This window comes from Anolis sagrei, chromosome 2 (genome assembly GCF_037176765.1).
Source record: "Anolis sagrei isolate rAnoSag1 chromosome 2, rAnoSag1.mat, whole genome shotgun sequence".
NCBI classification, from domain to species: domain Eukaryota; kingdom Metazoa; phylum Chordata; class Lepidosauria; order Squamata; family Dactyloidae; genus Anolis; species Anolis sagrei.
The window spans coordinates 112,249,522-112,276,335 of NC_090022.1; the positions used below are offsets into that span (position 1 = coordinate 112,249,522).

At 42.6% G+C, this 26,814-nt stretch overlaps 1 protein-coding gene across 8 annotated transcripts in view; it reads right to left on the reverse strand.

Moving 5' to 3' along the window:
* CACNA1A (calcium voltage-gated channel subunit alpha1 A) overlaps positions 1-26,814 on the reverse strand; it is a 340,921-nt gene that overhangs the window by 202,226 nt on the left and 111,881 nt on the right. For all 8 annotated transcript variants that reach the window (XM_067463748.1, XM_067463751.1, XM_067463749.1 and 5 more), the window contains exons 4-5: positions 2,038-2,143; positions 1,048-1,187 (exon numbers count right to left, since the gene is read on the reverse strand). In XM_067463748.1, the coding sequence (XP_067319849.1) occupies positions 1,048-1,187; positions 2,038-2,143 (246 nt within the window). The remainder of the gene's footprint in view (positions 1-1,047; positions 1,188-2,037; positions 2,144-26,814) is intronic.

Genomic DNA, 26,814 nt, shown 5'->3' on the forward strand with positions numbered 1-26,814 from the left:
ATGAGTTGTTTGTAAGTAGGATGTTTGTAACTCTGGGACTGCCTGTACATTGATGTACCTGGACACATGCACACACTTTTTGGGATGCTTGCCTAAAGATAAGACCTGCAGAGTAAACCCCTTACAGCATTCAGGACACATAAAACTCCCTCTTTGCTGGGTGACTCCCCAAGGAAACAGGGGAAGCAGGTTCTGCATATCTTTGGTATGGTTAAGTTTAAACTATGATGAAGTTTAATTTAAAATAGAAAGATCTGTGGTCAAAATGTATTTCAAAAAAAATAAATAAAAATAAGCAGTAGGAGCACCCACATTCTACTCGCCCTCAACACAGTTCCCCAAATATTTACAACAGAGCACTGATAGATTGCATGTAAAAATGAGAAGACTGCCAAAATCTTGTTGGTGCACTCTGCTACTGCTTCCATTTTTTCCAAGGGTTGGGTGCAGTGGTAATGAGAAAAGGCAGACAAAATCAGCTGGCTCCAGGCAGCCTATTTCTCCAAAGCCTCACTTCCTTCACAGCAATGCTTGCTACAGCCCCTTTCCTTTTGTTAACACTGCCTATCCTGGCAGAATGAACCAACAGAATTCCATCCAAAATTTGATTGCATATCTGTGCAAACATATAGGCTGCCTTGATTGTGTTTTGTTTTGAAGGTGGTTCATTGGAATCATGATTGGAAAGGCAGGGCCAACACTGTAATCAGCCTCCAGCTTGCTGGAGTGGATGGGTGTAAGGCAAATTGTATAGACTATCACACTGCAGGAAAAGAACCTATTTGCGGTTATTGACAAAAAACACAAAACAAAACCCTGAATTCACTCTGATTTTATTTATTTTTTTACAAATCAGAACAGGGTGCCTAAGCTTTCATGTTCTTTCAGTTTTAAATCTCCTCTCCTTTCACATCAGGGGGAAATAATCTAAGCATTGTGGCTTCGTTCTTGGCCTTGACACTGCGTAATGACCATTAGAAAGAGCTTCTTCTACCAAAATGAGAATAAATAACAAGAATCCATAAAAGTTTTAAAGCAGCTACTCACCCTGTGAGAACCACCACAAAGTCCATCACATTCCAGCCATTCCTTAGGTAGGAGCCTTTGTGGAAGGCAAATCCTAAGGCAATAATTTTAATTCCAGCTTCAAAACAAAATATTCCAATGAAGTACGGTTCTGTGTCATCCTAAAGAAATATACAGAGGAGGAAACATTTATTATAGTAATTACATTTTGTACCCAAAATCCTGGTCTTTCCCCTGGGCAACATACATGATTTCATCCCTCCATTTTATCCTCATCACAACCCAGTAAGGTAAGCTTGGCTGAAACATAAACTGCGTGGTTCAGGGTCACCAATAAACCTGAAGAGTGAGGATTCCTCTCCATAGTTCATGCCTGAGGCTGCACCTGTGTATATATACTGGGGCAACCTTTACCTTTCATAAAACACTCCCAGAGCATCAGATAGACAAGTTTTACAAAATGTTGCAAAACACAATTTTCTGCCATTCATACGATATGCAATCTGACCTTGGCAACTATAGTCAGTATCTATGCAACTCAAGCTATAACCCTGTCCACACTTATCTGGGAGACTGTTTCTCTGAGCTCATGTATTTAATATCATTGCTTAAAACACTCTTTAAAATTACATTATGGAAACAAATCTGCTTAGTGAGGCTGTTGGTGAGCCAATCAGGAAATGCTGTTGTGTGTCTTCTAGTCATTTCTGACTTATGGCAAGTCTAAGGTGATTCCAACACAGGGTTTTCTTTGCAAGATTTGTTCAGAGGGGTTGGCTTTTGCTTTTGTCTGAGGCTGACTGGCCCAAGATCACCCAGTAGATTTCCATGGCTGAGAAGGGATTCAAATCCTGGTCTCCAGTCATAATCCAATGCTTTATAGAAGTCGTTGGCTTACGCCTTAACCTGCCTTATTGAAAGGAAGGCATACCTTGGCTGCCATTCTGGAATCTTCTTGAAGAATTTAGCTCTACCCTAAGCATGTTTGAAGAGGAAAAGAACATTACTTACCAATCGTTCTGACATTGGTGTCTTGTCATCATCAGGCAGATGCTGCTCCAGAGCAAGGACAATGCAGTTTGCTATGATGGTTGCTAAAATCATGTATTCAAAAGGAGTGAGGCGGAGTTAAGGAAAATCTGTCATATGGCGGAATGTGTGAGTGATGACCAAAATAAAGAAGACTCAAGCATTCTCACACATATAGATTCTATAGATTAGTTAACACACTGAAAAACGTCATAAAAAAGCCCTCTAGCTTGGGCTGTTTTGCCAGAGAACTCAGATTATTGGGTTATTTAAAAGTGCTACAAATAAATAGTGCCAAGTCAACATCCTTCTTTTAACTTGATTGAAAGGCACGGAAAATGGGGACACATGTGTAAGCAGCCTAATGGATGAAAAATACAGGGAACCAAAACTACCGGATCCAAGTGAATGCAGATACAAGGAGCAAAACAACAAAACAAACAAACAAAAAAAACCCCAAAAACTGGAAAAGTTGCATTCACATAGCTGTCCTTCATATCGAATCTGATCTATGGGCAATCTTTCATATGATAGGATTTTCTTTAGAAGACTATGCTATTGCCTTCTTCTGATGTAGAGAGTTTGTGACTTATTCAAGTTCATCAAGTGGGTTCCCTTGGCTCAAGATTGAAATAAGGATATTCCAGAATTCACTCCACTACACCAGCTCCCCTTGCAGAAATTTCTTGGGGAGCATAACAGCACATAGTCCATGACCACAAACCTAGAACTGCCTTGACTGTACACTTGTTTGGGAACTGTAACTATTCCTGGTTCTCTGATAAGCTCAACTGTATGACACTGGACTTGTTTATTGAAACCACACCATGCATTTTCTAGTGTACACCCAAAAGAATCATGTGTGAAGGAAGCCTTATAATTTTTTTTTGCAGGACCTTCCATACTGGAGATAATTGTTTCTTATCTGACCATCTGATGATACTACAAAAAGCAGTACAACACATTTACCAGTCATAATTTGTACCTAACATGTGAATGATGTACCTATCATGTTAATTTGTACCTATCATATTAATGAAAATATAAGAGGATGAGATCACACAATGATTTTTCTGAGTGGGTGGTGAAGGGGCAAATTGATGAAAACATTTGTGTATGTGTGTGCATGGCTGTATGAAGGTGAATGTGTTTATATGCACAGAGACATTTGTGTTTTTAGGTTTACGCATGCTAACATTGTATATTACAATACATTGACTACTGGTCTGCAAACCCTCTCTCTTTTATAGAATATATATATATATGGATACACGCACACACACATACACACATCTCATTATCCTAGTTTCCAATAGACCTCACAACCTCTGAGGATGCCTGCCATAGATGGAGGAAAAATGTCAGGAGAGAATGCTTTTGGAACATGGCCATACAGCCCAAAAAACTTACAACAACCCAGTGATTCCGGCCATGAAAGCCTTCAACAATAGATCTAGTATGGTTGTCAGGGCCAAATAAGTTACTACACCTTGTCCAATACCACCAGAACCTTATCTGTTCAGGTTGGAAATTCAATATTTTTGTCTTAGTTATTTTCTAGACTGTCATTCTTTTTTTTTTTTTGCTCCTGTTCTTCATTTAAAGTTCAGCAACATGTAAAATATTGTAGCTACCTATGTAATTTCTTCACAGAGCAACTAAAAATCAACCTTATCACTGCCTGAAAGCATAAAATGTAATTAGCAGCACATCTCAATTGAATGAGATAGTGACGGTGAGCCTCCTTCATCCAGAAGACTACTAGACATACACTAAAATATGAATCAAACAATGCAGCCTCTTCTGAATCCTGATCTGAAAATTCTGGCATCCACTCCAAAATCCAGCAAGATTTATCAATACATCCCACTTACGGAATGGGCAGAGGCATCATATGTCATACAACTTAGCCATTTTGCTTCGAAGAACAAAAAAGACAGCAAAAGAAAACATCAATTTCCATTATTACTTTATCTCATACTTTCATGTGTATACATGAAATACTTTACCTTACCATAATAATTTCAAACTGCCCCAAAGTTCTGCTTTTATTGCATCAATTTCGTCATGGCTAATATTGAAGACTTCTGCATAGGGATAACTTATCCCTGGGCCAATGGAAGTACTGTACCTTAACTATTATTTTTTTAAAAGAATAATCTCCTTCTCTGAGTAGAGTGATGAAAAGCGAGAGTCTATTTCTTCTTCTTCCCTTGATGTGACACTACTCCTAGCTTTTTTTAAAATGCCTGATAGTAAAATGGAGGTCAAGGTGCCCAGGGGTAGGTGGCCTCCAGAGGTAGCATTGTCATTTCCACTTTCTGTTGAAATGACTCTCGACATATCTACAAGTCATATCAGAATTCATAACTTTGATCCCAAAAACTTGCTATTAACTTATACACAAGGTTGACTTATACACAAGTATATACGGTAGCCTCCCATATATATATATACACACACACATATATATACACAGAATGATTACTCTCGAGAAGGGGAAATAGTTACAAATAATACTGATTTGTTATGATATCATTTTGATGTATGACTACATCTCTCTTTTCAGTATACAAATGTTTCCAAGATGGCTCACAACAAACAGTAATACAATTAACAGTCTCATACAATATGAAGTCCTTGAACACTATAATAAAGCAGGGTTAAAGGTATGTGTCAGGTGGAAATTATCAGTTACAAGATATGTTGGCGGGGGGGGGGGGGGGACTTTTACAGGAGAAATTCTGAACTACCTCTGTAGTGAATTCCTGAACTGTTTACCTATTGCTGCTCTCCTAACATTGGAAGAGTGTTAAACCAGGCTTGTGGAGAATAAGAAGTTTCCAATCTTTGCAGCCACAAAACAGAGAAACAAAGAAGTGAACACCTGTATTTGGTCAGACTTTAAATCAAATCCTACTGAAGGATAAGGGACATGCTTCAGCATCATGGAAAGTTTTGGAGCATTATGTGAGGTCCTGCTGCTCTTGTGCTAGTACTTCCCTTTGCTTTCTCTGCAGGGGGGCAGGTAGAGTGCCTACTGCACCTTTGCAGGTGTTGGCAGGATGTCTTCCTGCAGAGAGAAAAGCAATTCCTTTTAACAGTTAATGTTAACTGGTTTACCAGAACAGGTGGCTCTCTTAGCTGATTGCTAAGTAAAAAGAATGCAGTTGCCTCCATTTCTTTTTCTGTCAGAGATCTTGAGAGTTCAGCAGCAAGCACATTTTCTCCTCTACCTACACTCCCATGTTGTCCTTGTTGCATTTCTCTCTGGTAACTATGATAACGAAATCCACATATACTTAATTCTCTAAGTCCCCTTGGGTGATAGATCAGTATATAAATAAAGATGATGATGATTAGAAACACAACAAGATGTGTCTACAGCAGACAAGATCACTCTGCTGGCTGTTGTATTGGATCACACGTCGGACACTTCCCAAGTGTCTAGGACTGTGTGATGTATCAATGAATAATGCGTGCAGATCCCAGTAAGGGGGCCTTTTGGAGCTGGCAGATGGTAATTTTGTCAGTGCCGATTGTGTTTAAGTACAGGCCAAGATCTTTAGGCACTGCACCCAGTGTGCCGATCACCACTGGGACCACCTTTACTGGTTTGTGCCAGAGTCTTTGCAGTTCCATCTTTAAATCTTCATATTGTGTCATCTTTTCCAGTTGTTTCTCTTCAATCCTGCTGTCGCCTGGGATTGCAACATCAACGATCCATACTTTTTCCGGCTTGTTTTCCCACCAGTTCTTTGTCGCAAGCAGATGGTATTTGTGGCACAAGTTCCAATGAATCATCTGAGCAACGGTGTTATGCCTCTGCTTATCGTCTGTCTGCACAATTTTCTTGCAGCAGCTCAGGATGTAATCTACTGTTTCATCTGCTTCCTTGCAGAGTCTACACTTGGGATCTGTCATTGAGTTTTTAATTCTGGCTTCGATTGCAATTATTATTATTATTATTATTATTATTATTATTATTATTATTTATATAAGAGCAGGGCTATGTCTGAACACAGCATTCATTTTCAAAGTGTGCTTTTAGTTGTAGTATACAGTAGTCTGTCCTGTGTGTTGCTTTCAAATCATATGTTCACTGATGGTATTATGAGTTGCCTTGGGTTTTCATAGGCATGAATAACTCTGAGATGGTTTTGCCAGTTCCTTCCTCTAATGCAGTGGTACTCAACCTGTGAGTCCCCAGGTGTTTTGGCCTACAACTCCCAGAAATCCCAGCCAGTTTACCAGCTGTTAGGATTTCTGGAAGTTGAAGGCCAAAACATCTGGGGACCCACAGGCTGAGAACCACTGCTCTAATGCATAGCCTACGTCGTGTGTTTTTTGTTGGCAATCTCCCAAGTTCTAGGCAGGACCATCCTCACTTAGCTTCCAAGATCAAATGGGATCTAGTGCCTCAGGGCATTTAGGCCATAAATATGCTTAAGTGCAATGCAATTCAGTAGAGCACATATGTGGCCTGGAAAAGGCATCTCAAGGAATCTAATGTGGGGGACTTTCAACACTACCCCTTCGTATCATATATGTTCCCAGTTGTTTCTTTCTTTCTTGGAAACTTGTTGGTGACTGGCAACTTATGACTGGTGGGTCAGTACCCTCTATGACCTTGTGAGGGGAAAAAAACAAAATATGTAATTGTAGTCCTACCCATAAACCTGTGCATGAACTGAAACAGGGTTTCTGATTTGTAGGTTTCTTTTCCCTGTATCTCTTGGGTTCCTGAATATATCAATTCCATCCATGGTGTCTGGAGATCCATTTCCCTTGATGGGAACCGTATGTAGGCCACAGGTGGAAGCAGCATCTGTGGTGTTTCATTAGGAGAGATGTGTGATATGCGTGCAGAATTGCATATTTGCAACTGAAGCGTTTCAGTATTCACAGCAGATTGTGAGCATCGTTTATCATAGGTGTGTGCGTGTGCGAGGAGGGTGCAGCATAAATGAACCCTCCTTTCCTGGATGTGTAGTTTTGTGATACACTAAGTATGGGTTGTAATCCTTTTTGGAATGAAGAAATTGCTACCTGATGCTGCCATACCCACGTTGATCTTGCACCATACACGTCTGTTCTCCATAACTACATCATACCCCTTGGCCACCTGGGTAAGTGAAGGGGTTTTTGGAGCCTCAGTTGAACTGATGCATTAACAACAGCCTGGTTTAGACTTAGAGATTTATATAGAAGCTGCAGTCTTCACCTCTTCCTGGCTTTTCTCTCTTCCCCACATTCTCTCAAACTAATCCTTCTCTCCACCCACGGAGGTATGCCTATTTTAGGTTTTCTTAAAAATAACTAGTTTGGAGGCAAAGGTTAAAGCTCTACTATCCATAAGATTCCAGACCTAACCTAGAGTATTTACTTATGGGTAAACATGAAAGGGACCACAGAAAGTAACATTTAGCATTGCGATATGCCTTTAACAGAGCATATGTGAACTCCCCAGTAGCGCAACGGGTTAAACCCTTGGGCCGGCAGGACTGCTGATTGGAAGGTTGGTGGTTCGAATCTGGGGAGCGGGTGAGCTCCTGTCTGTCAGCTCCAGCTTCTCATGAGGGGACATAAGAGAAGCCTCCCACAGGATGGTAAAACATCAATACATCCAGGCGTCCCCTGGACAACGTCCTTGCAGAAGGCCAATTCTTTAACACCAGAGGCGACTTGGAGTTTCTCAAATTGCTCCTGACACATATACACACAAACTTCAAGGCACACAGCAAATAATTCTAGATCAAGCCACCAAATTGTCCATAGCTGCATTGGACCCAATATATGAATTACTGAAAGATGTGAAAGGACATCACAAATTGGGATATTTTTTTTTTGAGAAGGCAGAAAGCCTAATAGTAATAGTAATAATAATAATGTATTGTCGAAGGCTTTCATGGCCGGAATCACTCAGTTCTTGTGGGTTTTTTTCGGGCTATATGGCCATGTTCTAGAGGCATTTCTCCTGACGTTTCACCTGCATCTATGGCAAGCATTCTCAGAGGTGAGGTGACCTCACCTCTGAGGATGCTTGCCATAGATGCAGGCGAAACGTCAGGAGAAATGCCTCTAGAACATGGCCATATAGCCCGAAAAAAACCCACAAGAACTGAATAATAATAATAATGGCACACGTTCAACCATTAAGTAATGGAACTTGAGCAAATCTGGACTCATAAACAAACTCAGCAACTATTTCAGACATGGTTTGCTTTTCTACTTTTGAACACTTATAAGATCCAGTCTGATCTTGGAAGCTAAGAAGGATCAGCCTTGGTTAGTTCTTTGAAGGAAGACTATCAATGCATCCTGGGTGCAATGGGATCTATTTCAGAGAAAGGAGCTGGCAAAGCCACCTCTGAGTTTTCCTTGCTTAAGAAAACCATGTGACATTATTGGTGTTTCCATAAATTGGCAGGTGACTTGAAACTACACACGCTCATAACTTGATTCCTGAATTAAAGAATCTGTTTCTGCCTCACCAGTCTGTCTTCTAACTTTGGCATTGGGTTGCTGTGAGTTTTCTGGATTGTATGGCCATGTTTCAGAAGCATTCTTTCCTGGCGTTTCACCCACGTCCTGCCATAGATGCGAGTGAAACATCAGGAGATAATGCTTCTGGAACACAGCCATACAGCCCGGAAAACTCACAGCAACCCAGTGATTCCAGGCATGAAAGCCATCGACAAAACTTTGGCACCTTTTGTTATGTGGCCATCTCGGGGTGCACCTACATTGTAGAATTAAAACAGTTTGATGCAACTTTAAGGGCTATGAGCTGTGGAATCCTGGGAGTTGTAGTTTTATAAGGTCGCCTCACCAAATGATAACTCCCATAGCATGCAGCCATGGCGGCCCTTAAAATAGTGCTAAACCATATTCAATAGTAGATGCACCCTTCCTCAAATTTCACATATTCTATGGGTGGGCTTTAACTGCCAAGGTTGGATGAAAGTTTAGCACAGCTGGTGAATCATCAGCAATTATAAGATCTATCAACCAAAAGGTTGCAAGTTTGAAGCCCCAGGTCAGCATGAGCTACCAACTGTCAGCCTAGCTCATTGTTTACCTAAGCAATTCGAAAACAGCTTTAGCAGTGATTAGAGAAATTAGGTACCGCTAAAAGCGGGGGAGGTGTTTGACAACGCCATAAAAGAAAGAAGATCAGAAAATGCTGGGTGACCAAAAGGAAGGAGGAAGTCCTGATGGTTCTTTGTCATAGAGGATACAGCAACAGCACCCCCTGGACTCGAGCCCAACCTTTCATGGCACCAAAACTGCTGAAACACCTCCTTCTGTTCTATATGTCTGTGTATTGTCTATACAAAGTGGCATTGAACGTTTGCCGTGTATATATATACTGTGATCTGCCCTGAGTCCCCTTTGGGATGAGAACAGTGGAATATAAATGAAGTGTTGTTGTTGTTATTATTATTATTATGTTATGAAGCCAGGGTTATCGTGGTTTGTTGAGGCACCAACACTCTTGAAGGACCTCATCACACTAGAGAACGAATCCACTTTCAATCCAGTTTCTGCCTCCTGCAGAATTCTGGGGTTTGTACTATAGCGAAGCTGTTCCTTAAACTATAAACCCCAGAATTCTGCAGGAGGCAGAAACTGGATTGAAAGTGGATTCATTCTCTAGTGTGATGATGTCCTTGGGCAGAGAGAGCTGCAGAACAGGGAAAACTACAACTCCCAGGATTCCATAGCCTTGAGCCATAGCAGTTAGTGGTGTCAAGTTGCATTCATTCCACCGCGGAGGCGCATCCTCGGCCTCCTCCTCCTCCTCCTGCCTGAATCGCCCCCAAGGCGAGGCTCCCACCTTCTTTCCCTCCCTGCCTGCCTGCCTCCCTTCCTTCACCATCTCCTCCCCACCCTCACTACGGAAAGGGCTAGCGGGTCGCCGAGAGGAGAGGCTTTCCTCGCCCGGCCAGTGTCCCTTCCCTGCCCCTCACAGTCTCTGAAAGGGAGCATGGCGGAGGGAAACGTACTGCTGGGATCGGCCTGCGGGAGAGGCGGGGGAGGGGGGGGGAAGAGCCTTTCCGGCAGGAGGGGCTGGGACTGCAGTGCGCGCCTCCGCCGCCGCTCTTCCTCCTCCTCCTCCGAGCCACGGATCTCGCTCTCCCTGGCTGCAGGCCCTTCCTGCCCACTGATTGGCTCGCGCGGCAAGAGGCCTGAATCAGCGGCTCCGGCGAGCGGGGAGGGGGAGAGGGGAGGGGGCTGCGTGGAAAGGAGGTTGGGGGTTCACCGGGGAGGGGGAGGGGGGAGTGAAGGCAAAGTGCCTCATCGGCACACACTCTACCTTGCACCACTTAGGATCAGATATTGCAGCCAGCCACCCTCTGCAAAGAGGCCGGAATTGCAATCTGTAAGGAATGCCCCCCCCCCCACCCCCGCCACTATCCAACCCTGGAGGATTAGGCCCCCTGCCCCCGTGGCGCAGTGGGTTAAACCCCTGGGCCGGCAGGACTGAAGACCGACAGGTCACAGGTTCGAATCCGGGGGGAGAGCGGATGAGCTCCCTCTGTCAGTTCCAGCTCCCCATGCAGGGACATGAGAGAAGCCGCCCTGAGTCGCCTTCGGGGTGATATGGGCGGGATAGAAGTGACGCAAATAAATAAATAAAAAAGCCTCCCACAAGCAGGCCCGTAGGCAGGATTTCGTTTCGGGGGGGGGGGGGGGAGGGGGGGAGCTAAAAAATTTTCGGGGGGGGGGGGTCGGGGGGGGCTGAGTTTCGGAGGGGGGGCTGAGTCTGAGTGAAAGAGGGTCTAGCCTAGCAAACTTTTGTATCATTACCCCAATACCCCCATGCATATGGGATATATTGAGTATGGTGATCAAATCATGATATAAATAAACATAACAGTTTAAATAATGCACCAATAAGGCCTTTTCGCGAACCACCATTAAAATTTCGGGGGGGGGGGGGCTGAAGCCCCCCGAGCCCCCCCCCCCCCTGACTACATGCCTGCCCACAAGAATGGTATCATATCAAAACATCTGGGCATCCCCTGGGCAACATTCTTGCAGACGGCTAATTCTCTCACACCAGAAGCAACTTGCAATTTCTCAAGTCACTCCTGACATGACAAAAAAAAAAAAAAAAGGCCCCTGCTTCAGCCCCCTCCTCTTCAGCGCCATCAGGATTCCAGAGAATTGAGCCATCGCAGGTCAACTGGCACCAAGCTGCATTCCTCCTACAGTGTCCATCAGGCTGGGCAAACTTTAGCCATCCAGGTGTTTTGGGCTTTGGCTCCCACCATTCCTAACAGCCTCAGACCCCTTCCTTTCCCCCGGCTAAGGGGGAAAAGTTAAGAGTCTGGGGCTGTTAGGAATTGTGGGAGTTGAAGTCCAAAACACAATGGTCCTCGAACCACTTGCCTTCCCCCAGGACCTGGCACCAATATATCACTATTTCTCTTATCAGAAATGGATGAGGAATGTGTGGATTTGCCTATAAGCTTCTAAATGCTACCCAACGAGTCCTCCTGCAAATTTATTTATTTATCAGAAGCAAATTGAGAATACAGATATGAATTTAAAAAACACAAACTAAATTTAAACTTTGCATTATTCTACATTTCCTCTGACCAGAAGCTGGCCACTTCAAGTGCTTCTGGTGTTGCTGGAAGAAGGGTGGCAGGGCTCAGGTTGAAGGCTCCTGCAAATAGCATCACCCTTTACTGCAAACACAGGCAAACTTGGTCCCTCCAAGTTTGGACTTCAACTCCCACAATTCCTCAGGCCCTTTCCTTCCTGCTTGAGTGGCTGAGGGGAAAAGGAAAAGGCCTGAAGCTGTTAGGAATGGTGGGAGTTGAAGTCCAAAACACCTGGAGGGCCCAAGTAAGCCCATGCCTGCTTTACTGCCTGTAATCCAGGGCTAGAGACAAGGAGGGCGTCTCCTAGCAATGGTGAGAGATGCTGGGGGAGGCAGTCTCAGCACATCTGCCGGTCTGCACCATTGGGGCAAGTTTTCAAGTTTGCCCCAATTGGGAATCGGTGTCCCAAGAGGTGGCTACTCCCAGCAGAGCAATTTCAGTTCACAAAGAAATGGCTGCTTTCCCCTTAGGAAGGAGGAATCATTCCTGGCTGAGCAAATGGCGAAGTTGAAAAAACAGGTGGGTAGCAAGGGCAGTGGCTCAGCACCCAGCCTCTTTTCAGCACTCTGGCCAGCTCCTCAGCCAACCTGAGAGAGCCTTACTTTTGCAAAGCTGCCTTGGCTTTGCGGGCCAATGTTAGTCATCCAAAGCACCCGGGTGACACTTGACTCACAGCTGCTGGGCTGGCATTTTTAGGCAGTGAAAGTGGAAAGATGTCAGCCAGGAAGCCCTGCAGGAGGAACAGGCTAAACAGAGACTGACCGGCTAAGCCACAGGGACAGACCAATGGAGCTCCATCCCTGCAATAAAGAGCCACTGCAGGTTAAACATATGCAGAGTCCTGATGTGCCGGCATTTCACAGGTGGCAAGAGCTGCCTCTCAACACAACACATGGCATGTCTGTTGATTTCCCCTAACACTGTTGGTAATTTATTAGCTGTAATCATTTCTATAGCATTTTCAGTGGGCAAATGCCTTGCCTTTCTCGTCATCTCTGTACCAGCCCTGTGAGACAAGCCAATGTTGCTCTTATTTTAGAGTTGATGAATGAAAATGGTGTTTCAACACAAAACAAGCCATCTAGTTTTCCCAAGTTCGATGTAAAAAAAATACTACTTAAAAGACAAAAGGTTATGTTTAGGATTCAAATTCCTAGCACTACAAATAATCCCGCTGGCGAGAGGAAGAGGCCTGGAGTAGTTATCCAAAAAGGAACGTTTCCATGCCCTTTTGCTAAGACAGGCTAACTTTGTGTTGTTGAGTTAATGGAGTGGAATGGGGAAGAGCATGAGCCCCAAATCCCTGAGTCCAAATCTCACAAAAGCTGTTAACTCTTCCCTCTCTCAGTGCCTTTCCCTCAAAAAATATGGAGTTTATACACCAGTTTACTTTACAATGTTGCTTTAAGAAATAATGCATATCAAGCACTTTCAGCATTCTGAATTGCTATATTAATGATAAAGATGTTAAGTTACATTATCACAGCACTATAATGGCACTTGCTGGACTAATACACAACTAGGGAGACACAAAATGATAGTAAACACTCCTTAAGGCATTTAAAATTATGGGAGACCTCCAAAGGATAATTCTAATTCAGGTCTTTACCTCAACTATTTGTGTTACAGCCAGCCTTCCAGATCCACAGATTTTTCATCCATCCATTCATTCAACCAACCACAACTCAGAAATATTGGTGGGGGAGGGGGGAGTGAACCAAAGGGACACAACTTTACTATGCCATTGCATATAGTGAGACTTGAGCATCCATGGATTTAGGGAACAAGCCCCCAACAGATACTGAGGCCTCGCTGTATTTAATATTCCTAGCTGGTAAACAGATCCTTTAGTTGGCAAAGAGGGAAGAAACTCAAACTTGCAAACTTCTCTGAATCACCCTAGTTCTTCAAAAAGTTCTGCAGTTCTAAGTAAAACAGGGTGTTCATTGAAAATACACAGTTTTCAACTTTGTAGCAAGTATATCATCCTTTGCAAGGAAAATGAAACCCTGAATGTTTTGATACAACAGGAAGAAACACTAATGTATTAGGAAGTGGGGAAATTGTAAATGTCCATCCCTAATCCAAACTAGGTTTTCACAGCACTTCCTGCTCTCTTAATTGACAGTTGCTCTGGATTAGAAATGCAAATGAACCCTGTTTTACATTACTTTTACCAGTATTCAAAAACTGGTGAATGGATGAATGGGGGAGAAGGGGGCTCAAAGTTGGTGCCATGTCGATTATTGCTTTGTGTGCTTTTGATGCAGTAACTTAAAAGTTGCAACACAAATGATTTGCATGCAGAACCTTGCTGATTAGGTTTTTGATAACTCAAAATGAAAGCTACTGGATAGTAAGAGAAGGAAAGACCTTGAACTGTTACCACTTTCAGTACAGTCATCCCTCCAAATCTGCAGGTGTAACTTTCGTGAATTTGATTTTTCATGGATTTGATTAATATGTTCCTTCTAGGAATCTCGAGGTCCTCCAAAGTGACCTTATGGTGAACTTCTGGGAGAAGTTGGCCATAGAATCATCCTGGATAATATAAAAATGTATGGAGAGGTGTTATCTTATGTTTTCTTTAAAATGCATTATATTTACATTGTCCACTTTCAATGGGGTCCTGTGATCCCAATGCCCACAAAAGTGGAAGGCTTACTATAAATTGCTAGTAAACTAGATAGACTAATCTGCTAGGGGTGTGGAGAGTAAGAGAGGGAGACTGCAGTTCCCAGCATTCCTCACCATCTGCTATGCTGACTAGGCCTGAGGGGAGTTACAGTACAACATCATCAGGATGAGATGCTTTCATCACATGATTTTAAGCATTGGGATTTGCCATAATGTTTGAAACTGTTATGAGCAGCCAAGGAAATAGGCAACATACACTGGGACTATGTCACTTAAGAGGAGAGTTGAACTCTAATGCCATCTTCTCAACCCCAAAAGGCAGCTATGAAGCTACTAGATAAGATTCTTAAGTTCAAAGATGTATAATTAAATAGCAAAGTCAGACTCCTCCATGCCATCGTTTTTCCAGTTTTCATATTGTAATTGGTTTAATATTGTAATTGGTTTAATTAAGATCATCAGTGGCTACTGTGATTTTATGGTTTTAACCTGATTTGTATTTAATATTAGCGAGGTTAATACTGTTTTAATATTTGTATATTTTAAATTGTATTGTAATGCTTTAGATTGTGAGCCACTTTAAGTCTATAGGGAGAGATAAAGCGCAATATAAACAAACGTAATATTAATTCTATTTTAATATGTACTTTTTGCATGTTTTAATTCTATTGGTCTTTTAAATTGTATTGGGTCTCAATCTTGATGGGAAACTGGGATACAAATAAATATAAACATTAATAATAAAACTGGACAGTGAAGAAATATGACAGGAAGAAAATCTACTCATTTGAAATATGATGCTGGAAAAGAGTTCTGTGGAGACTGTGGGCTGCCAAAAAGACAAATAAATGGTCCCAAAAGCAAATCAAGCCTGAACTCTCACTAGAAGCCAAGATGACTACATGAAACTGTCATATTTTGGACATAGCATGGGGTGACATGACTCACTGGAAAAGACAATATTGCTCAGCAGAGTGGAAGGCTGTATGTATGACAAGAGGAAGCCTTCATTACAGAAGGATTCAGTCAAGGAAGCCACAGTCCTCCGTTTGGAAGACCCAAGCAAGCCTATTAACAGGGTCTCTTGGAGGTTTCTTGGGGTTGCCATAAGACAAAGCTGATTTGATGGCAAGTAACAGCATAATGTAATTTGTTCCTTGGAGCTAAGAAGAAGAAGAATAATGTGACAACTGTATGCTTTTATATAAAGCAAATAATGGTTGAAATGGGGAAACAACAAGAGGAAAAAACCAGTAAACTCTCCTCTCCCAAGATCATGGTTCAAATCTGAACCCTGAACATAAACTCTTCCACTGTGGCTAGTAGTTTCACTTTAGAAAAATGGAAAAACCTTGCTTGAATATCTCCCCTGATATATCTAGCCTTGCTTCTACATTTGAAAATATCTATCTATCTATCTATCTATCTATCTATCTATCTATCTACCAACCAATCATGGGAAAGGATTACAGTTCAGTAGATGCTCCCAAATCCAGTCTTTCACATCTAGGTGTGGAGCTGGGAAAGGCATCTGTATGCTGCTACCACTGTTTGCAGACAATACTTAGATTTCCAATTCAGTATACCATTCCAGAAAATTGCTATTTCCTCCATTTACTTGTATGACTTCATATTCCTTAAAGGCAGGATGGATGTAATATGAAACACATTCTACAGATTCTTTACACCTGTGAATCCTCTGGGTTTGTGGCCACAAATATAAAGCAGTAACTCAAATAGCAACACAAAGCAAAGCCTTTGGCAGTTTCTGTTACCACAGAATAAGACCAAGCAACCACACACACATAGCTCTGGGGCTCCAACTCCCATGGCAAAGCAGAACAACAAACTTTTGAGCTAATTCATACAGAGCTCTCCTTGACTTAAATTTCTAAAGTTACTAGGGCCTTTGACTAGCCAAAGGGAACAATATGTAATATGCCGCCCTGAGTTCCCTTGTGGGAGAAGGGTGGGGTAGAAATGAAGGAAATAAATAGATAAATAAATATGCAAAATGATTAACACAGAAATCCGGTCCTGGGGATGTTACCAATATACTACTGAATACAGTTAAGTGTCATCCCTACATTTATAACATTTTCTCCACCTTTCCCACAAACACAGGCTTGTGGAAATAGTAGGGACAAGAGGGTGAGCCACACAATTTGGCCTGTAGTGTTTGTCTAAACACATTCCATGCCTATGTATCATCATTACCTGGCTTAAGCTCCCCTAAGACCAACAGAATCAAACAAATTCCCAAAAAATGCTCAAGCAGCAGGAACAAAAGCTACTTCAACAGTATTTGGTTCACTGAGAGGAATAAATTGAAGGTAGCAGCAAGTTACACCATTAGATATCTTGGCACAGAATGCTTTTATTGCCACTAGGCCTAACTAACAAGATACCATTGAAATCTGTCCTTCCCATATGGGCAACACTTGTTTACCTTGGCATGCCAATACAGATGATCTTCTGATGGGAATTTGATTCTCTTCCTGTGTTGCCCTGTACCTCGGCAAGCTGGTTATTTAACCCTTCGGGGTTAAATGTTATAGTTACTTTGCTGATGCGCCTCTATCCCCATTCTCAAATCCCAATTAACCCTAGTTTCTGGCAGAGTAGTGGGAAGAGTCACCCGCCTGTAAGGTTTATCATTAAAAAAATAAACTCCAATATTTTATGTCTCCAGCGAGGAGAAGCTTTTACTTTTGCAAACTGTATCGATTTAATCCTAGAGGCAACTGGCAGCAGTCCCAGGAGCTTAATCAATATAGCAGGGCCCTACAGCGTCTCACTGCAACGCAGCTCCCTTCTCCCCGCTCCTTCCCCCGCTGCCTCCTGAAATGCTTCTCAGTCTGAGCCCAGGTCTTAAAAGGACCACAGAGAGAGGGTCACATTGTTACATGAGCAAATCACTCCAGAAGCCCAATTGGCACAAACAAATGCCACAAGGAAGACACTGGAAATGACTGATAATATCACGGAGATTGTGCCTTTTTACCATGGTTGCTAAATGGCATATGTGGCCATAGATAGCTACCTTTAAGTAACAGGGGCTTGGAGACAAGTAGGCCACAGGGAAAGGTCATCTCTTTGTTGCCCTGGTAGTGAGCCTCTGGAGGTGTCAGGTCCCAAGTAATAAAAATGGAAAGCTGGGTTACTAAATAGATTATTTTGGTTTGATTTGGCAACTCAGTTCTTACCTTCTGAATTCAGAGATTTTTCATCCTATGTGACATGTGGAGGGGCAAGAGCCCAAGTGGCCAGAAAAAAAAATGAAGTGATTTGATTCAAGTCTAAACAGTCACAGTTGCTGCTGCTGCTGCTGCTGTTGTTGTTGTTGTGTAACTTTAAGTCATTTGCAACCCTGTTCTTGGGGAGATTTGTTCCGAGCTGGTTTGCCATTGCTTTCCTCTGAGGTCAAGAGAGTGTGAGTTGCCCAAGGCCACTCAGTGGGTTTCTATACCTTAGTGCAGTGGTTCTCAACCTGTGGCTCCTCAAGTGTTTGGACCTACAACTCCTAAGAATCCCAGCCAGTTTACCAGCTGTTATGATTTCTGGGAGTTGAAGGCCAAAACATCTGGGGACCTACAGGTTGAGAACCACTGTGTTAGTGGATATTGGAACCCACCTCTCCCTATGTTCAAACCACTACACTATAAAATGTGTGTGTCACAGGCTGAGTGTAAAAAATCCTTCAATTCTCCACTACAAAATGAGCATCAAATCACTCTTCTCTTGGAAATGGTAGCACAATTGTAGGAGGCACAGATTTACAGACAGTAGAAACACCAGTAGCTATCAGGCAAAAGAACCTCAGAGGAATCACCATTCTCCTCAGGCTGTCCTTAAAACCCCAGCTTGCTGGAAGCTGGAAGAGAAACCACAGACAATGTAAGATTCCATTACTGTGGTTTTGTAATAGGCTTCCTCTGTAGAATGGATTATTTTTGCTCCTGGTGGACCAATGATTCATATTTATCCTGCTCTGAAGCAACACTGGGCTATAAGCAGAGCTTGGGGAAGTCACCTTTTTGGAATACAATTCCCAGCTCCTCAGACATGTAGCCAAAAAAGAAAATTTTAGGCTTAAAATGTCACCTTCCCAAGCTCTCTGGATTTCAGAATTAGAACAATAGGGAAAGAACACCAAACGAAGAGGTTTTCTCACCTGATATCTCAGCTGAACCCTCTACGTTTTTAACTCCTAGCAGTCATTTCTCCCTGTTTCCCTCCCTTCTGAAAAAACAGTGTGCCAAAATAGGCAGAGCTAGTTCCATATTTTTCCTTACCCCATCTCTGCACAAATCCTGCTGAAATTGACAGTTCCGAACCCCATTATGGCAACTAGGCAATACTTCAATTCCCTCAATAGAAACTGTTTCCAGAGAGGGATGGGATCTAAGAACAAGGTGGTCCTGTGAACTACACTACTGGATATAGAAGAAGCTAGAACACTTCTCTGGGCCACCTCTTTCCAATACACCCTCTACATTGCACACCAGTCTTCCCTGAAAGGAGTGAGAGCCAGATATTGTTCACAAGGAAATTAAGCCACACGTCGAACATATGGAATGGGGCCAGCAGCATAACTGTGTCTGCCATAAGACTGGTGATGTTGTCATGAAAATTGGACAAGCTACCCGTTCCCATTCAGCTAGTTCCCACTCCATTTATAGGATCAATGCATTTCTGTTGAATTGTGAGGAGGAAGCCCTCATTGTGGCTTATCATAAAAATGTTTAAAGTAATACAACTGTGAGTAACTCATAATTTTAAGCAGGCACCAATCATATAATCTGTAGATAATTCAAGCAGTTACAGGGTTCAAGTGACCCATCACTTCATGTTTCTTTAAGAAAAAGAGTGTGAATGCAGGACCACTTTCTCCAGGTGTCCCTTTCAGTTCCCAGTATCAGAGGGAGACCTTAATGGAACTGGTGGAGGAAGGAGGTTGGTTCAATGCAGGGATGGGAAATGTGTGAGACTCTCGCAATTGGTGATGGGGATAAAGAGACTGCAGCACAACAGGATTCAGAGGGTCACATATCCCCCTTCTTCGGCTTGATTGTTAACTTTCTATTTTTACAAAATGGAGAACATACATATGGCAATGCAACTGGGTCTTGCTACAGGCTTCCTTGCATATACTGAGGGGGAGAAGGAAAACATTTGAATTTTCTTAGATATTCCTCCAGACACTCAAAATTTCAAAATATGGAGATCTGTGTATTGTGAAAGGCTTTCATGGCCGGAATCACTGGGCTGTTATAGTTTTTTTGGGCTATATGGCTATGTTCTAGAAGCATTCTCTCATAACGTTTCACTTACATCTATGGCAAGCATCCTCACAACCTCTGAGGGTGCTTGCCATGGATGCAGGTGAAAGGTCAGGAGAGAATGCTTCTAGAACATGACCATATAGCCCAAAAAACCTACAACAGCCCATGGAGATCTGTTTTTATTGCATCCAGTGCAGTACAAATAGGGGAGAGATAAGTAAAACATTAGATTATTACTTCATTAGGGGCGTCTTTGAAGAAAACCATATCCCTGCACCTGACTATATATTCAATCTCATCAGGTCTTGTCAATATAACTCCCAGCAGCTCAGCTGAGATGGAATGCTGGTTGTCTGACAAACCAAAAGTTCTGGTTCTAAAAAGCTTACCCCAGTCCCTGTACGGTATGTGAGCAGTGGGTGAAGGAGTTGTGGGGGCATTGCACCCTTTCCCTGGGGCTCTGTCAGCAGTAAAATTGCACACACAACCACGGCAAATGCACATAAAGGCAATCAGAATAACCCAAGTGCCTTTCCCTGCTTTGTTTTCTCTAACCCTGCAGTTCCTGAGACTTTCTGGCTAAGCAAAGGGAGTGTGGCAGCCAGCTCCCCGCACAGATTATTCAGCACATGAGCAAACAGGATTGGGAACATGGCAGACACACTGTTCCAGCCAAGGCATTACTGCAATTGCACGGCTTCGGGCAGAAGATTGGCTCAGCAGTGTTTGCAGCAACCCAATTCCAGCAGCAGAGAATTAATCAGAGGCACTGGGAAACCAAATGATCTTCTCTCAGCCTTTCTGAATCTCAGCTTCCCCAGTCTCATGAGGTACCCAAAGGCATCTTCCTATTACACCTTGGATTTTACACACACACACATCATCTTGAATGCATACACTCACATTAACAAATATTAACAGCTGCTTCGTCTTTTCTGGTCCTTCTGCCCTTTTATTTCATTCCTTTGCCCACAGTTTCAGAGCAAACCTAGACTGCTGGCTTCCAAAACTACAGAGCTTTCCTCATGGCCTTGGGTTTGCAATACAATTCCTGAAACCATGTTCCTGTGATTCAAGGGTGGACAATCTTTGTTGATAGGGCTGTGTGGGGCCTTTGGCATAATTCCACCCCCACCCCTGCGCGCACGCACACACGTTTCATTATTATTAGTTTAGACTTCTGCAAAAGCAATCTAGAGAAAGGGAGAGAGAAAGTGGCAGCAGGGGCAGAAAGGGAGAGAGAGGGAAGAAGAAAAACACTGAACTTTGGTTCTTTTCCAGCACAATACCAGCATGCGGCCCACATAATCCCTAGAAAATGTGGCCCACAGTATATTTTTTGTGAGAAACTGCAAGTTGCTTCTGGTGTGAGAGAATTGGCAGTCTGCAAGGATGTTGCCCAAGGGACACCCAGATGTTTGATGTGTTTACCATCATGTGGGAGGGTTGTCTCGTGTTCCTGCATGAGAACCTAGAACTTGACAGATGGGAGCTTACCCTGCTGCTCGGATTCGAATTAACAACCTGTCGGTCAATCAGTCCTGCCAGCACAAGGGTTTAACCCATTGTGCCACCAGAGGCTCCAATAATACTCCAATAATACTCCAATAATACTATTGGAATAATAATGATGATGATGATGATGATGATAATAATAAAAGTATAGATTGTGGATGTTGCAATCCCTGGAAAAGATGACACGATATGAGGATTTAAAGATTGAACTGCCAAGACTCTGGCACAAGCCAGTCAGGATGGTCCCAGTGGTGATCGGCACACTGGGTGCAGTGCCTAAAGACCTTGGCCTTCACTTAAACACAATTGGCACTGACAAAATTACCATCTGCCAGCTGCAGAAGGCCACCTTATTGGGATCTGCATGCATTATACGCCGATACATCACACAGACCGAGACACTTGGGAAGTGTCTGACGTGTGATCCAATACAACAGCCAGAAGAGTGATCTTGTTTGCTGTGGACTCATCTTGTTGTGTTTCAAACAATAATAATAATTTTTAATAATAATAATAATAATAATAATAATAATAATATATTTATAATAGATAAATTGTTATCCATCCCTAATTTTATTAATGTAATTCCATATATATATATATATATATATATATATATATATATATATATATATAGAATGTAGTGGCCTGAAGTACCAGTTCTGCTCTCACTTGAAGTGTGGGAGCCCACAACATCTTTTATCTCTGACCCTGCATAGTGTCACCATGCCTAGAAGAGAAGCACTCTGCTCTCCTCTCCTGTTTTTGCTCTGTGGTTCACCACTGCTGTATCCCTGGCTGCAGGCCTGAGCTGCCAAGGCCGGCTTCCTTCCCTCCCCCCTTCCCTGTGCCTCCTCATTCTTCTGTGTAGTACTAGACAGGGAGAGAGGGTGAGTCACTGTACTGTGCCTTTACGCTACAGTGAAGCCCTTTTGCCCTGTATGGCTAAACAGTCACAATAAGCAGGCAAAAAGCAAGCTCAGGCCTTGCTACTTCTCCCAGGATTGTTTTACTGAGCTTCAGAGTTAGTTCAAGCGGCTCCTGATTCCTGCCACTTAGAGCAGCTTTTGTTCACCCACTGACACTGAGATGCAGACGTTTTGGGGTGTGGTGGAGCAAACTCAAAGCAATACTGCACTGGGAGGATCACATGCCTGTTTCTGAGATGCAGCTGTATTCAGGAAAAGGGAAGGACAGCTGCTAATCTCCTATGCAGTACTGCTGTTAAAAATCAAGAAGCAAAGCAAGGGCATATTCACAAGTGATGCTCCAGAATGACTTTTAGTCTGTAGTGATGCTGCCTTTCAATGCTATGAATGCAAAATTGAAAAATGAAAGGAAAAAGAAAAAAAATCTTTTAAAAGGGAATGTATGCTCTGTCTAATGTAAATTTTATATTGAAAGCGCAAAGCCAGGGAATTCAGAGACTGAGTTAAGCATCGCATTTTTTAAAAGAAACAAAGCATCCTACGTGCAAACAGAAAGCCAAGGGTTGTTGTATTCACTCCCAGCCCTGGAGGAAAGAAAGTACTCAGAAGAATTGGGCTGACCCAGGCTTTTCATCCAAAGCCAACAAAGCCTTTTTACATGTCCCTTTCTGAAGAAAGACACAGGTGTGACCCCATTTGGCAGGGAACAGTGTAGGCCAGCATCCCTCAAAAAATGTCAAAACAGTGCTGCCCCGTACAGCTGACCCACAGATTGCTCTGGGCTCCCATCAGGCATCAGAAAGAAGACTCTAGGTAAGGCCAAAAATCTCAACAAGATGTGCACTTGTAGAGATGAGGACTGGCACTCTACCTCACAGCCTGCAGAGGCCACTGGGACATGGGCCCATGAGGATGGAGAGGGGACAGCTGGCTCATCCATGAAAAAAAAGAGGCACATTTCTCCCAGAGAAAGCTGGCGGATGGGGGTTGGAGGGGGAAAGGTGTAAGAAAGGAAAAAGAAAACCCTGGGAAAATAGGTAGGGGGGAGAGAAAGGACAAGGAACTGAACAAGAAAAGGAAAAATGGGGGAACCATAGCCGAAGCCACAGAGAGGAGGGGGAGCCTAGCTGAGGCTGCAGCTCCTGCTGTTCATGAGTGGCACCTACAAGTCTCTCCTCCTCTCATTAATTTCACTATCACATGAGCTGCAGCCTAGATTCCTCTATGATGAAATATTCAGCTCAGAGGAGCCCAACCGAGATCAAAGCTGTTCGTTTACAGCATGACCCTGGGGAGAGCTACACAGTCACTACTGCTGGGATAAACCAGAGGCCAGGCACCTCTACAGCTCGGTGACAAGAAACCCACAGAGCCACTAAAAGATTTTGGTGGAGGGAGAGCAGGGATGTGGAGAATGTGGAGCACCAGGCCTCGTTTCCTCAGACCTGCCAGTCACAAGGCCTGGCATTGGGGTGAGAGAAATGGAAGAAAGACAGTAACAGGTTCCAGCATCCAGGAAAGAACTGCACCCAACAGCAAAGGAAGAAGGTGTCCTCTTGGAAAATGAAACAAAATCCAATGGGCCAATAACATAAATAAAAAGAGCCTGGCACAACCATCATATTCAGATAAGCCTCTAAGCTTTTACATAATGGCTCTAGTAGTGATCTAAGCACTGAATATTGCTTTCAGCAAATAACTCAGCTAATGGGGTATCTTAAATATGTACTCTATATACTCATGTATAAGTCTAGAAATTTTAGTTAAACAATCAACCCAAAAAACTGGGACAACTCACCCACAATCTTAATAGTGAATATTATACCTTAAGTGTGGTCAAAAAAGGAACTGTAATAATAATAATAAACGTTATTTATATCCCGCCACCATCTCCCCGAAGGGACTCGGGGCGGCGCACAAGGTACTCAAGGTGCAGCATTTACATACAACGGTACATAAGCATGAAACAATAACACATACAATTATAATGACAACCATTACATAGCATAAGATAAAAGTGTGGTCAAAAAAGAAACCATAATAATAATAATAATAATAATAATAATAATAATCTTTATTTATATCTCCCTGAAGGGACTCGGGCTGACTTGCAAGGCGCTCAGGATGCAGCATATACAAGCAATGGTACATAAGTATAAAACAATAACACATAAAATTATAATTACAACCATTACCGACACACATAGCATAAGATAAAATTACCCAATTTTAAAATGCAGAATGCCTGCAGATAAAAACTAGCTGCCATCAGTTCATGACCTAAAGTGCCAGAGTGTTAATCTACTTGAGGTCAAAGGCCTGTTCAATCATCCATGCGTTTTGGTTGGATTGGAAGGACTGGAGTGTGGGGGCCCACCTAATCTCTTTTGGGAGGGTATTCCAGAGTTGGGGAGCCACCACTGAGAATGCCCTCTCTCTCATCCCCAGTAATCATGCCTGAGACGGTGGTGGGACCGAGAGGAGGACCTCCCCTGCAGATCTCAAAGCCCAAGTTCATAGAAAGAGATGTGGTCTCCTTTTCTGAGTAGAGTTTAGTATGTCCCAAAAGAACCTAAAATAAGCACTGACCCATTCTACTATCGCTGCCATGATGCAGCTTCTGGCCTTTTTGAATGCCTGGCTGGGAAATGGGGGGTTGGTGATTGGTCCCCTGAGGTGGTATTGATGCTTTCCCTTTTCCATGGAATTACCCTCAATTTGTCCATGGGCCATATCAAAATACATAATTTCAGTCCCCAAATCTGCCCTCAATTCATACATGAGGCTGACTTATACATGAGTATATAAGGTAGATTTACAAAACCTGCAGGTGCAGTATAATTTCCCTCTAGAGTACAGAAACAAAATTGCAAACTACTATGGACAATTGGGTTGGAGTATATATAGCAGAGAAAAAACTTTCCATTATGCAATCCCCATAAAAGTTCTAATGATGTATGGGAATGCATTCTCTTCTAGTGGCAGGGATCTTGCATATTTTAGCAGCTGAGCAGAAAAGGGAATTTCAGCAAAGGGGTTTGACATGTAAGGTCCCCTTTTGCGTCTGCCCACCCCATGATCAGGGCAGGCAGAGTCTGCCCTTCCTGAGCTACCCTCCTGGCTGCTATTTCATACAATTGCCTATTAAAGCAGATCCTAGATTGGTGCTACAGAATTGCAGTACTTCAAAGCCATTCTAGTTCCCCATCTACTCAATGACTACAAAAAGAGATGTGAGGAGGGAAAAGCCTTACAATCTTTCAGCTTCTCATCCTGACAAGCCTTTGAAATGACCAATTACAACATTTTCCATGTTTCTGATTCCCTTGTTTCAGTGTCATATTGAGTGTAATGTTATCTTGGCTCCGCTCTACATTCTTGAAAATGAGAACCTCTGCCACGGTCAGTAGAGGGAAAGATACTTCACTGTATACTGTACAGTAAAATATATCTGATGTCTGTAAACAGGTACTATTGTTGCTTTCTGAATATGGGTTGGAATCCCTGAAAACTTAGGCAAAAGGAATTTAAATTCTTTAAGGTAATGACAAAGAAACTATTGAAACTATTGAATATTTGAGATAGGGACATGATTTCCTATATTCTAATAAAGAAAGGTAGAACATGGGAAATGCCTGGTATGTGATACTTTCTAGTACAAGTCTGTCTCCTCCATATTTTCCATCCAATGGAAACATCAGAAGTGGAAACACTCTGTTTTGAAAATGAAACAAAGGATCCAATGGGTGCCAAAACAGTCACAGTCACTGTGTCCATTTTAGTTTTTCATCCCAAGGCACATCTGGTGAATGTAGTTTCAAGAAATAGGATCTGGGAAGTACATACCCTCCCCTAAGCATCACATCTCATTTTTTAATAGATTGGATCAGTGAAAGTTATAGCCAGTGCTATATCTGACCAGTTTGAAAGGGCCCATAAATAGGTAAAAATGAACCAATCTCTTATTCATAACCCTATTAAAGCTAATATTATATCAAAGCACAAGAATAATATTTTATCTCCTAGTTTGCTTTGACTATGACTAATTTGCTTAGTTTTAAAGCTCTCCGTCACCTTATTACAGATTTTTTTTTAAATGTTAGTTTGCTCTCTTTCTTGCTCTTTCTGCTACAGGGCTCTGCTACTGGTTTTCTTTGCAAATATAAATAAAATGTTATTATTTATTGTTATTATTACTGGTTTTCTGTGCATTCTTCTTTTACAGCCGCCTTTTAAAGTTCCTAACCACATTTCTCCCTATGCCTTCTAGAGGTATTTCCTTGATACCACTGAGTAACAACATCTACAGCCAGCAAAGTTAGTCCTTCACACCTTTTTCCCCCTGCCAAGAACGTAATGATTTTGTGAAGGTTAAATTGCAGCAAGCTTCTCCTTAAAACCCAAGTGTCTTGCTCTTCTTTCCCAGTTCATAAGCAGACCTTCCATATACTTTTGTTGTTGTGATGATAATGGTGGTGGTGGTCGTGATGATCTACAGCTTCCATAACCCCTAAAAGAGCATGGATCTAGTGGGAGGGGGTTGGGTCAGAGTTCAAAAAGAACTTTTCCAATTCTTGATCTGTAGGCCATTCATAAGGAGGAAGGTCTTATCTGAAGTGATGTGATAATGAATGCCCATAAAACTTGGTATCGGTAGAACTTAAAATATATTTCCTAGTGGTTGTCTGGCTCACACACAGTTCAGACAATGAAACCGAATTAATGAACAGTTACTTCTAAAAGCCACACAACAAAAACACAGCCAATTGCTGCTGA